At 42.4% G+C, this 13,607-nt stretch overlaps 2 protein-coding genes across 2 annotated transcripts in view; one reads left to right on the forward strand and one right to left on the reverse strand.

The window, feature by feature from the left end:
- Nucleotides 1–1,798: 1,798 nt before the first annotated feature.
- On the reverse strand, nt 1,799–4,781 carry s1pr4 (sphingosine-1-phosphate receptor 4). The gene is made up of 2 exons (XM_012828343.3): nt 4,530–4,781; nt 1,799–3,950 (listed from the first exon to the last, which is right to left on the reverse strand). Exon 2 carries the CDS (start codon nt 3,855–3,857, stop codon nt 2,697–2,699), a length of 1,161 nt encoding a protein of 386 aa, XP_012683797.1. The 5' UTR covers nt 3,858–3,950; nt 4,530–4,781; the 3' UTR covers nt 1,799–2,696.
- A 4,116-nt stretch (nt 4,782–8,897) lies between these two features.
- Nucleotides 8,898–13,607, forward strand: part of LOC105900938 (unconventional myosin-IXb) — a 48,747-nt gene continuing 44,037 nt past the window's right edge. Inside the window, exon 1 of the mRNA XM_042708965.1 lies at nt 8,898–9,407. The gene's annotated coding sequence lies outside the window, so the exon portion shown is untranslated. The remainder of the gene's footprint in view (nt 9,408–13,607) is intronic.

Genomic DNA, 13,607 nt, shown 5'->3' on the forward strand with positions numbered 1-13,607 from the left:
GTAGAGCCCCGTTGAGCTGGGGACTGTCCTCAGACAGTACATCACTATCTGTCTGCTACACACCTGGAGGCTATGCACAGTAATTAAAGAGGGCACAGCTGCATTTGCACGCAACAGCTATTAACCCACTGCTCGTCAAAGTGGTAGGGAGGGGAGTGGAGGGGAGGGGAGGTGAGAAAAATACGAGACAGAAATAAGTGTGGGAGACTGAAAAAGAGGCACCATATTTCGTGGATCAGCTTTTGACACGTCAAAATATCACATAACCAGCAGCCAAGCCCTTGACAAAACCAAACTGTGGAATTTGCCGGTTATTTTTTGCCCCTGACATGAATTGGACTGTTGCCAGAGTTCAGGAGGAGAGGTTTATCCACTTTAACAGTAAAAAATGCAGCAGTGTGTGCTGGGAAACACACTGAAGTCTGTGCTAGCAACCACTTGTTTGTATGACAAGCAACCTACACTGAGACAGCCTGTATTTGAAGAATCTTGTTAATGTTTTATGCGGAAAATATGTGATGTGATTTAATGTAGTTTTCTGTTTGGCTTTGTAAACTGTTGGCACATATGTGTGATCCTCCCAAATGCTCTGAGTTATGAATACGTTCCTTGAAGAGAGAATATTACATTAACCCAGCATGCTCTCCATAGTAACACTTTGCTTAGAGAGAAAACCTTGGGGAGCAGATTTGAATCACACCTCCATCTCAGTTTTTCTGACCTCCATCTGGAAGCAAAAAAGGGCAAATGAATTAAAGGCAATGAATCATGCCTCCATGTTAGGGCACATCAATCACACGAAGACACGGAGCGAGGGGGTGGAAAAAATGAATTTTTGCTGCCTCTCCTCACACCTCATCTGGCTCCAAACAGCAGCCCTGGTGTGGTACGGCACGGCTGGAGACGGGTGCACCCTGTCACTCGGATCATGAGATGTCCCTTTCATCTGCACCAAGGATTTTTCATTGTCTCCCCTCATCGATTATCCATGGTGCTGCCCGCTGAGTGATCCATCATGAGTGATTTATGACAGCTGTTTCGCCCAGAGCTCAACCCAGCGGCCACGTGACTATTTAAAAGAAATGGGCTTGAGGTGAGAACATGACGGGTGAAGAACCTGAAAAACTGAGGAGGAGGCTAACCACTGTCGTCTTCAGAACCCTACGTAGTGTAGCTGTGTAACTGTAACTGTAACTGCACATGATGTGTTACCACAGTCTGCATGTAATGTCACCAAGTCACAGTGGGGCGAGATTACCATCTCCCTTACGATGTGAAATAATTTAATCTCTTCCGTTAATTACATCTTGCCAAGAGCAGGGACACTAATGAGGTTGAAGATATACACCTTTTGATCCTAACCTGTATCATTAAACAGCATACCAGCAAATAGATTGCTTTGCCATTTAAAATTAAAAGCATTACTGCCAAGTCAAACATTCAGCTATGTGTTTGTCTATTTGCCCCTGGCATGACTATCTCAAGGGCAGGGGACAGAAATACCATTGCTGAGTTGATGCAAAACACAGCCTTTTGGGGACCTGAACCTTAAATCAGCATCTGAGGCAAGATGGCATCTCCCTAAAGATAACCACTTCCTTTAACTGGACAGCTGAGTGCAGGGTTGCAGAAAGTCTGCACACACCTGGGCCTTTCTGAAGGAGCACTTCCTATTGCTGAGTAAAGGACTGTGCTTGTTCTTCACTTCACCAGCACAGTTGTCTGCTGCTTGAATGTCTCCACCTTGAGTTGACTTGGTGTAACTTACAGTGGGAAGGTGAGGAAGTTAGTCTTAATCTAAATTTGAAAACATCTTTATTTTAATATTCACAATAACTTTATTATATTCAATACAAATAGGCATACAGAGCCATTCGAAAAAATGTCACAAAATATATTGATGTGCAAGATGCAGTACAAATGCAGTTCACAGTTTTCCATTCAAATCATATTTAATACTAATGTGATAGCTATACAAATGTGAAAAAAAAACCACAATATATCTTCTATGTTATGTTTATGTTATATACAAAGATATACCAGCCTTATAGGCTATTTTGAATGCTTACGTGAAAGTATGTTAAAAGATGAGAACATTCTGAGCAAATACTACGGCATGATTAAAGCATGTTCATCACAGATTTCACTATCGTGACTGTGACATAACTGGCAATAAATCAGAAGTGCGTTCAAATGTGGCAAACAGGGGCGAATGTTCTCGGCCAACAAATTTTAATTTAAACCTTTAAATTTGAACGTTTTTGTGTAAACATTTCAAGTTGTTTGATTCAAATAATAACCCGCTGAATAGTCCAGCGTCCATGGATGTTCGCCGAGAACTACCTCCTCAGACCGTTTGTGTGCAAAGCGCAAACGTGCGCCGCGAACTCAGGGCAAGCGAAAATCTGTTCATTTGTTTGCTAATTTGAACGCACTTCAGGTGTTGCAAGTGTAACAGTTCGCATCAAAACAAAGTGTAACATCGCATCAAAACACCGGATCTCCGTGCCCCCTGACAGTTAGCAGTTGTCTCTGTGCGTTGATCTCTTTCATTTGATGAATAACAGACAGTCAGGTGGAATAATGCAAAGGCTTGCACCCTTCAGCTTTGGAGAAGTGCTCAACTTGCAGCGTGCTTGGGTGGAGCTGCCGAGAGCTGAGAAAGGTGTATCCTGTGGTTTACAGTTATCTGCTGTCTAACCACTTGACACAGACAGGCAAGAGGTGGTGGTGCTGAGGCGCATCTTTCTGGTTTTGGGCGTTGGGCTCGTGCTCATACTCCTCACCTTGCTGAAGCTGTTTCGCAGGCTGTCATGTCGGCTCCCTGAGGTGCTGGCCGTCTCCTTAGACATGAAGGTCTTGGGGTCACACAGGCCTGCCCACAGGCAGCAGCAGCACAGGATGCTGGCAATGGCCTTGCGCAGCTCCATGCTGCCGAATGAGTAGATGAGGGGGTTCACGGCGGAGTTCAGCACGGCCAGGGCGATGACCCAGTCGGAGCTGAACAGGAGGCTGCAGTCTCGGGACGAGCAGAAAAAGTCCACCAGCAGCAGGAAGAAGAGCGGGCCCCAGCACACGCTGAAGACTCCCACAATGGAGATGACCGTCTTCAGCAGCCGCATGGAGCGAGTGCGACTCCGCGTCGCGCTCAGTGCCGTGCTGTTCCTCACGTGCAGGAAGATGGCGCCATAGAGGAACGCGATGGCCGTCAGCATGATGAAGAAGAGGATGAGGGCGAAGAGAATGTAACTCTTGGAGTAGAGGGGCAGGAGGGTGGAGCAGCTGCTCAGGTTGCACACGCAATTCCACCCCAGCAGGGGCAGGAAGCCTATGGCGAACGCCAGAACCCAGCACAGTGCCACCATGGTGTAGATGCGGCACGTCTTCTTGGCCGATTTCTGGTTCATGGGCTTCATCATGGTTGTGTAGCGCTCCATGGCAATCAGCAGCAGGCTGAAGATGGATGCAGCCAGGGCCACAAACAGGAGCCCCTCGCGGAACAGCCAGAGCGCTGGGCTCAGCTCAAAGGTCCTGCTGCCCGACATGCACAGGTTGACCACGTACGCGAGTCCAGCCAGCAGGTCGCTGAGGCTGATGTTGGCGATGCAGATGTAGACCCAGCGGCTGCGCAGCCGGATGCGAAAGAGCACGGCGAGCAGGACCACCAGGTTCTCCAGGACGATGAAGATGCTAATGGCCAGGAAGATGGCTGTGGTCGTGCTGAACCCGCTTTTCCGTGGCTGCCGGTGCTGCAGACGCCCCGTGTGGTTGTAGTGCTCCAAGATAACGCTGGAGTTGTCCAAGCCGTACACTGAGGGGCAGGATGTGGGTGAGCTGAGGGAGTAGAGGGCCTCCATGCTGGTGCTGAAGTTGCAGTGAAACTCCTAGAGGCTATCACTTGACCTCCGCAACCAGACACAAGTGTGACCTGAATATCTGGCAAAAATAACCTGACACAAAAAAGGAAGGGGTGTGTTAGCGTGTAATTTACTTCTTGTTCAGAAAAAGATGCATCTCGATGATAAATTGTAGGTTTTGTAGGTGAAAGGGAAAAAGGGTGCCTGTGTTCGAATTGTGATTCACACCCATAACAGTCATGTGTATTTAAATACCTCTCTAGTTTCACTACTCGTTCGTTGTGGTTAAGAGACTACGGTGGCAAAGTCACAGGGGATTTAAATGACTGCCGCATGTGAAGATGTCAAGTGCTGTGCACTAAAAAGTCACAAATAAATAAATCTGGCAAATACATGCAATGCAGAAAAGAACAAAAAATATTGACCAGATACTATAATACAATTTTTTTCTATTGGTCTCGCAAGTTCAAATTAACTTTACCCCTGCAAATCCCCTTAACAGCTGAAGACCAACAAACAAACCACAACACGCACAAAAAACAGAGCATCTACAATTTAAAAAAAAACAACTAGAAAAATCACAGTATCACAATTATATACTACAGTTAAAGTGTATTGTATGTGAGAAGAATTGATACTATCACAATGACTTGCTGGAGCAGTTTTACTCACCTCTGAAGAGATGCTACTTGCAGATGCTCATCCCCTCCCCTGAGTTTGAGCAGATGTTTTGCGAGTTTAAAGGCTGTGAGGAAGGAAGCAAACGTGACGTATGCAGGTTGGCACACCCTATACGGGAAAAAAAGACCCTGATGCAAACCCTACTCTCTTTCCTCATGTTTTTATAGAAAGTGTATAATTGTGCCATTTTGGGGAAATTATGAGAATAATTAAAATGCTCATTATCCTTGTGGAATAATATTGGTGAAATAGAATAAGAGACAATCAATATGTTTGAATATATTGTATAAAATGCTATGTTTTTGTATATGCATATTCATATATAAGTATGTGTCACTACATTTATGTCAATAATGTTCACATGGATAACTAGAGAAAAACACAGATGCGGGTGTATTTCATGCTGTGTTACATCTCACATATAGCTTATGTTCATTGACTATTTTGCAAGAGGTGTTTTGCTACTAAATCAGTATTTTGCCATCAGTCTTACAAAAGCCCCAAATTGGAAATTGGCTTTGCTCAATGTTTCTCAGAAGCAAAACGGGAAGCACCACTCCCTTTCTACAGATTCGTGTTCACACACTGATGAGCTACCTCAGCTTTCTCAGATCATTTCACACAGCTGCAAGTGTACAGTAGGTTAAACACCATAGTGCACACTAAAAACCTATTTTCCTCATACCCATGGTATCTATCAATCTGAGATTTAGTATGTACAGTTGATATGTCAGTCAGTTTGACTCATACTTCTTCTCTTCTATGTACTTTAAATGATTCCCATGGTGATTACCATTGCCATTTATGAACAACCTGGTTCTCATTCTATACAATTAAATCTCTATGATGCATTTTCTTGAAGTGATCACATGCCTTGATCTGCACACTGGGCATACTGCAGACACAGTAATGTGACCTATATTTTGATAGGAAGGGTGAGTCTTGATTTTATCACGCATCATTGATGTGACTTCCCCTTTTGTCTGCAACATTGTCCACACATACACTTGTTTTAACTTTGGGATGGCAAATGTCGTTGAAGAACCCATTATTTCCTCTATACCATGTCTTGCATACTTATACAGATAAAGAAAGGCCTTTTCTCGACTGACAGCAGTGACGGTGGAATATGTAGCCACATCCTGTTTTTAACACCCATAACTGTTAAAACGCCCTTTCTCTGTAAAAATTAACCACTCGATAGAGGGCACACAACAAACAGGATACGCTACATCTAGCAATTGACGTATTTTAACGGTATTGGAATTTATAAACAAAAAAATTGTAGCGTGCAACATAATTATTCTGCATAATTGACATCTTTACATTCTCAGTTCTTTGGCATGTTTTTGTATGAATGTTATTTTAACATGAAATTGACTTTCTGTTTATCTGCATCAGAAAGAGCACACAGAATCAGTGTTTCACAATGCACAATTTTTGCTAAGAACAGAATGTATTGAAAGATTCCCAGTGTCAGTTCCAGTCATGCATGTGTGTACCTCAACTGTTAGTCTGGTCATCAAGAGCCCTGCTCATTTTCAATCTCAGAAGACCATAAACAGATATGGGTTTGACTGTGTAACCTTGCTGTCTTTATATGCTCAGTCAAACTAATTTCCGAACATACTTCTTTACTTTGCCTGTGCAAAAGCATAAACATTGTAATATCTTCATAATGAGCCTCTATGGAAGAAAGTTGCTTACTGATTTTAGATCTTTGTCTTAAGTAAACCAGATAACAAGACATTCATCAAACACGTTCTCTCTGACTGTGTGTGAGCCAAACTATTTTGTGACAGCCAGATGACACCCCATAATGTTCATGAAACCACTGGGTGACGGTACAGGCTTTTGTGGTTAGCACCATTACCATCTCAGAATGCCCATAGACCATACCACACAAGGTCTTATGAAATCATTTAGACACCATGGTATAGTCATCAGTCAATATCACTCACGGGGATAATGCCACACAAAAGTGACTTTTATTCTCTATACCAAATATTATTTTGTTATGTATCATGTGCTCTGTCTGAAAACTGAGGAACATGTATGGTCATGATGTAGTATATACTTTCAAAGCCCAGTGGTTGCCTTTGCTATACACACGACACATTCTTGTACAGAGGCAATGCATTTCAAATATATTGACTGGGGATACAGCAGCTTAAAGGTATGATATCTATGTAATGTGATAACCTGTTCTACCTGCATCTCTGAGCTCTTCTTGGGAAACTACTTAGTCATCTCTTTCACTGAAAAAAGCTGCCAAAGGGTTTCATGTTATGTAAAAGTTCTGATGCGTCATTTCTCACAAAAAAAAAGAGCCAAAAGCCTTGTCAGCGCCCTCTAAAACCATGCATTTGAAGTCTAACCTGATCTTATCTTTTGGAATCACCAAGAAAACCTGGGCTGCCCAGCTATATTTTTTCTGGGGTAATTCTTCGATGCCAATAAACTTGCTTAAGACAGGGTCTTCCCGCATGTGCCTTGTTTGACATTGTGTCACAATATTCCTCAAGTGTATGATGCGCTTCCTGTAAGTGCCTTTTGTGACTGTATTTCACCACTAGATGCTGGATTAGATTAATCACGCGAGGATTGATAAAACATTGCAGTGTCTTTGCAATTACGACTTGTGTTCCTCCTAATCTCATAGATCATGTTTTATACAGTGATAGTGACGGTTGTGGGGAAAAAACAACCATTCTCTGAAATAACATGGTAAAGCAATACTGACACCTGTTGGTATCTTATGTACACACGTGAGGAAACCAGAAGTTCCGTCATCAACCACAGGGCTATGCACTAAGCCTGCGTTTTAGACCAACCCACTGAAACTAGAATGGCATGCATCACTTTACCGTTGGATCAGTTGCCTTTGTTCAGTATTTCCAGATTGACCAGAGGCATACTCTAAAAGGTATAGTATTAAAGCAGGGGAACAAGCTACCTACTATAAAAATTAAAAATAAAAACATGGAGAACATAATTGTTTGCTTATAACTTTAGCTTATACCTTGTTGCTGGAATGGTGTTTGGATGCCTAACTGCTGACGGTGAAATGTCATGAATTACTGTGGTAATGCTTTCTTTTATCGTAGAGGAACTCATTGTGGGATGGCATCAACCTCACATTCTAAACAGTGCATATTTTTCAATTTGATTGTACCTGCCACAGCTTTGGAATGCTGGATGGATGCATCGTACATTTTATAGTTGAACTTGGTGCTACCAGAAATAATATCAGCTAGTGGTGAATACAATCAATTGAAATGTGAGAGAAAATGATGGACAACAACAACTACTCATTCATCATTTAGTAGACGCTTTTATCCAAAGCGACGTACAAAGGAGAGAACAATCAAACTACTACTAGGCCTACTACTCTTGTAGCCTACTAGTACTGCTATCCACACCGCCACAGTGGTCTTTCACTGGGGACTTCTACCGATAACCTCAACAACAACGAATAATGGGAACAAGACAAAATACAAAAACCTGTGAATGTTTAGTATCTAAATTTGTATTCCACAAGACTTCAATATTTATAGCAATACAAATCATACTGATGAAATGGCAACAAATGTTATTACAAAATGTTATTACTATAGTTGTATTATGTTTAAGGTCGGGACAGAGGGATAAAAACCATAGCAAGGGTAGCTGCCCATCGATTGCTGGCAAGCTGCCAATCATCGAGACGCCCGCGATTTATACACTCCGGTGGTTTGCAACCCAGTGGAAGAGGAGAGGAACCCCAGGGGATAAGTAAACTCAGGTTCTGTAAAGTTCGCTGTTTTGACCGGTTCTTGGATGACTGAATAAGCTGCGCTACATTTGTAGCTTAGTAGTTGTACTACTTTGATTAAGTCTCACCACAGCATGTGTTACAAAATAAATAAGCTGGTATCGGCACATCCGTATGAAACGTTACAACATTAATGTGCATATTTGTAGATGGTTTTTGATGTATCCTACCAATAATGTGGCGTTCATCTAAGTTGACATTGAGACATAACAGTTCAACGGGTGGACTAAAGTAGCCTATTAACACCAATGTCATTGGTTCCATCCCTAGGCTAAACATGTTTATGGATATTTCTCCATCCCATGACTAGGGTTAAAACATGTAGCAGACCTTCCTGTGAGTTCTTTGATGAATTATTCTAAATGAATAAACGCAGTTACAAATCAGCCCCGAAACAGGGAGCTGGCAGCAAAGTAGCCTATGATAACTAGGCCTCCATAATACAAAATCCCTGCTGACTAAACTTGCTAAACAAACTTAATTTCACGGATGTTGAGACACTCGACTGCTCGAGACTCTCCGTACTGTTGGGGGCGCTGAGCGACACGACATTATCGAGTCTTAAGGCGCAATGAATTAAAACTGGACTTGCGGCTTTTCGCTGAACTTTTTTTCTTCACAACGAACCAGAACGGCTGCTCTCTGGAGGGAGGAAGTACACTAGCCAGCAAAGTAGACTGGCCTCCGTCTAATAGGATGCGGGTGTTGCTTTATGTGAACTTAGTTAAAGAAGAGTAATCGCTATGTCTGACGACTGATTTCAGTCTCGTTTATAAGGTAGCTATTGTTTGCAGCTAGGTTTAAAAGTATATTCTCGGTAAACCGCACCGGGTGGCAAACGACAATTAGTAACTTATTGAACAAGCTAGCTAGCGATTAGCCGCACAACAAACTGGCCTTAGTTGATTGGGGAACTTGGTTTACGAATCGCAGACAAGGCGAACTGCTCTGTAACGACAAAGCTTTGTTTTCAGTCTCGTAAGAGCAGTGAAATTGAACACGAGACGGGAATGAACGCATAGGATTCTACAATTTCTACAGAGTAACTTGATGAGGTAAGTTCACGATGGTGTTCATGTGAGTTCTTTTGTCCTATGATGTGTAAATAATATTAATCGGTACTTGCTAACGTTGCCTTATGTTAGCCATTTGGCTAGGAGACTAATTTAGGGGTAGGGTGATTGCTGATACTCTTGGTAGCTATGTATAGTTAATTGATTGATACGACTAGTTAGCAGCAACGATAGTGACGTTGGTAACTTTTTGGCTGTGGTGTCAGTTAATTTCATTACAGGTACAGCTAATTTAACGCTAAATGTAACCAACGGACGACAAACAAGGAAGAGTTCACAACAAAACGAATTCACTCATCTAGCTATGTAGCTAACTAGTTTGCTAGATCGGCTTTATTAAACTTAAGAATAATAAAGTTTTACAATACATTTTTAAATGATTGTTTAAACAGTCCAACGTTAGTTGCTCAGCTTTTGTTCAGGACGATGCAAATATAAGTCAACTCAGCTGTTATGAATGATGCGGTATGCAATGTCGAATTGCGCTAACTTTGATTTTTTTTTCTTGCCGTGGGCTAACATTGATTGGCCTCTTTTGTATCAAACCTATCACTAGGATAGTTAGCCAGCTATATAACGTTGTACCACGGCTTGGTTGAATTTTCTATTGCGCCTTATTCGTTCTTTTAACTATTTTCCTTCCAGGTGACACAACTGAGTTTGTTTACTTTACTAAGTCAATGATCAGATGTAGGATTAAAGTGGACTGCCGAAATACCATACTTGTATACTGGTTTGTGAGGGACAACGTCTATTCGTTTGAATATAATGTCATCCTTACAATCGGTAGCTGTCTGGCTAGCTAATGTTAGCTATTGTGATGTGATGGGAGGGCTTGCAACTTGTTGCAAATTAGCTAACAGCCAAGGATTCTCCAGCAGCTGCAGTTATACGTTTCACTTTGTGTTGTTGAGTTATGAGGCATTAGTTACCTGTCAGGATTCTGTTGTTGATAAAACACTGTCTGCTTTTGAGAGATTTACACACCTTTTTGCATCATCCAGTGGAATTGTCTAAAGGGAGACCTCGCTTCACTCATACAATGTCTTCCCTAACTGACCTAAATCCCTTCTTTTTGTACATGAGTAATGTCTCAGCATCGCAACCATGGAAAAAACGGATCATGTAGTCTGAAAGAAGTGAATGGAAAAGGGAGAAAGAAATGTTGGCCTTTGTATGCGCTGCGGCTTTGCTTGGTGTTTTAGCTAAATGGAGCAAAGCATTCTCCAGTAGAAATAACCTAATATAACACAAATCTGCTTTACATCACGCATAGGCACATTGGATGCCATAAACGCTGCTCTTTGGGATAGACACTTCAAATGAATGTTATACTATCGAGTACCTATTAACTTGAGATATTCTGAAAGCATACCAAGGTGTTGCGAGACAAACAGCGAACCTTCCCTGTATTTGAATGAATTTGAAGCTGCCTATCTGAACTGATTGTGGAAGTTCGATCAATAAGCGCATTAACACAGTACAGAGGGGCCTCAGCCTACTCGCAGCCCCTTTTCATCCTCCGAGAGGAACCATATGGCATTCAGCTCACATCCTCCTATGGTAGCGAATAGAGGAGATTGGAAACGTGGGAGGAGAAAGGCGCAGGAGGAGTGGTCGTTTTTGAGTTGTAGTGAACTAATTGGTTTAACCGTTCTGAAGCGCTAGAATGGAGGAAATCAAGAAAAGAGGAGAAAAATCTCATCAATCGGTAGGCAGGTAAGACGATTCAAATTTCCGAAAAGCATCAATGGACGCAAGCATGGCCGTTCATTGTGAGCGAGACTGCAGCGTAGTAGAGGGCATAGACACGGTCTAATGAATCCCCTTGATATTGTTGCCTCCGCGGGGAAAGAGAATTTTGCAGACCAGGGAAACAACCCTTGCTCCTTTGCAAGGTATCATTACATAGTAGTAGTTGTATTTATTTGATGGCAGAACGTAAGAATAGCTGTAAAGATCTAACATTTTTATGCCCTGTTATCATTGTGACTGACCAGCTCAGGCTTGTTAGGTAGTCGTTTTTTTTTCATGGGGATCTTTGTATTTCAGATGCTGTGTGCGGTAAAATGAGGGCAGTGCATTGACACCTGAGCCCTTCACCTAATGCTGCTTAGCTAAAAAATGGAAACCGTGGAGGTGTTTGTCTAGTTGTGTGTCTTAACAGTAACACACTTTCTGAATGCATTATTTATGAAAATATTTAACTGACCACTGACTTGCATCAGGTATCGCTTTTATTTTTTCTGCAAGATTCACTACTACAATGATGCTCCACTTGAGTTCGTATCTGTGCAAGATCATTTCTCAGGATTCTCTTTCATGGGCACTTTGGAGTACAGGTTGGCCAGGTGGAGATGGCACTACTGGGCTTGTGGTATTGCTCTCTAATCCAAAAGGAGCTCTGAAGCCGTCTTACAGGAATGCATATGGGTGTGTCGTTCTGTGGGGAGAAAAGAAGAGGGGAGAAAAAAAGACTATGTAGTGCGGGTTTCTTGATGACGTGAGTTCAGCACCAGAGTATGGAAATTGTTTAAGTTGTAACACCAAACAGCGGGTGGTTTTGGACTGTGCGCTGCGCCGCTCAGCTGTCCTGGCAGTTCTGTGCCGCCGCTGTGGGCAGACGGAGACTGTTAGAGTTTATAAATATCCATAATTACAGTGTGTTCCAAAATGCAAGACTACCCTTTAAAAAAGTTGTCTTTTATTGGGCTTTCATCACCCCCAACAAGTTTAACATAAAGTTTCAACATTCATGAAAGACGACAGACATGTTTCATTTGGCTGTTAAAGGTTGCTTGCAAAGCACAACTTGTTATCATGGCTGCCAAAGTATAGTAACATCTCATCTTATTATGTATTTGGTCTACATTATTTTAGGAAGGGAGTCCTCACCCTTGTACTTGTGTCCACCAGAAAGCAAACTGCACACCTTATTCATCTAATTAAGGACCTAATACTGTCTGATTTAGTTCAGTCAGGTGTTTGAGAGGAGAGAAGAAACCTGTATGGTGACATGGGTCCATACCAGCAGCAGCAGCAGCAGCAGCAGCAGCAGCAGCTTTAGGAACGGGTGCATCTGCTTGCACTCTCAGGACCAGAGGTCAGAGAGGCTGTGTGCTAGTGTTCAGTCCTCCGCTCCCTCCTGCCTGACTGAGCTGCTCTGACCTCATACAGGAAGTGCCCTGTCTGGCTCGCAGAGTGTGGACAGAATGACTTGATGTTTACGCAGGACTGTGTGAAACACCCCCGCCATCCTCTGTGGCCAGGCCAAGTGGAGCTTGTCCACTCCTAGACTCACCCATTCCAGTGCTCGCAAAATGTAGAAATCCTTAGTAGCCCTTCGGACAGGCATTCTTCAGATGTCGCTTGCCCGAAATGAATTGGACGACAAAATAAAAGAAGACCATTTGGGTTTTTATATAGAAAGGTAGATGTTTGAGAAAGCAATACAAAACATTTAGGCTACGTTTACAATCATCATGAATATCATTATGCGGTTTACTAACGTTTGCTCTTCCTCTTTTGTTTTGATGGTCGCTACTGGCCACTTGGGTGCCCATCCCCCAATCACACCTATACATTACAGGCTATACAGAGGTGCTCCTCTTCATTCAGTTGAAATAGCATATAACATATTTTGCTCATCCTTAGATTCTTTGCTTACTGTCTATCTGTTTTTAACTAAATATTTTTTTATATTAAAATATTCCGTTAAAATGCAATGTTGCCAACTCTGCCGTTTGATTATGTATTGATTAATGGTGTATTGTCACTTTAAGATATTTGGCGTAGATGATCAACAACTTGTTCGTTTAGTGGTCAAAGTTTTGTCTCCAAATAGCAAGTGAAAAGGGCAGAAAAGGGGAATAAAGGAGGGGGATTATTTCTGATAGCCTGTCGGACAGGCAGGGTGTTACATTTTGGTAGCCCGATAGGACAACTTGATTGTCCCCGGACGTCAGGCTAGTGATTTTGCAAGCCCCACAAAAATTGGGCTCTCTCCCTGTGAATGAAGTCCATTCTCTACGGTTGTCTGTTAGGGACACTGAATGTGATGTGCCAAAAATGAACCTGGAAAGGGCTACTTTAAGCAGCTGTGTGGTGGTGTGTCTGTTTAATGATAAGTGCAGTTGTCAGGGCAGTATGAGTTCACTGACTGTAAATAGGCTCTAGGAGATG

Source organism: Clupea harengus, chromosome 10 (genome assembly GCF_900700415.2).
Source record: "Clupea harengus chromosome 10, Ch_v2.0.2, whole genome shotgun sequence".
Classification (NCBI taxonomy): domain Eukaryota; kingdom Metazoa; phylum Chordata; class Actinopteri; order Clupeiformes; family Clupeidae; genus Clupea; species Clupea harengus.

Coding starts and splice junctions, on each gene's coding strand:
- s1pr4 (XM_012828343.3), bottom strand. CDS start 3,857: ATGGAGGCCCTCTACTCCCTCAGCTCACCCACATCCTGCCCCTCAGTG.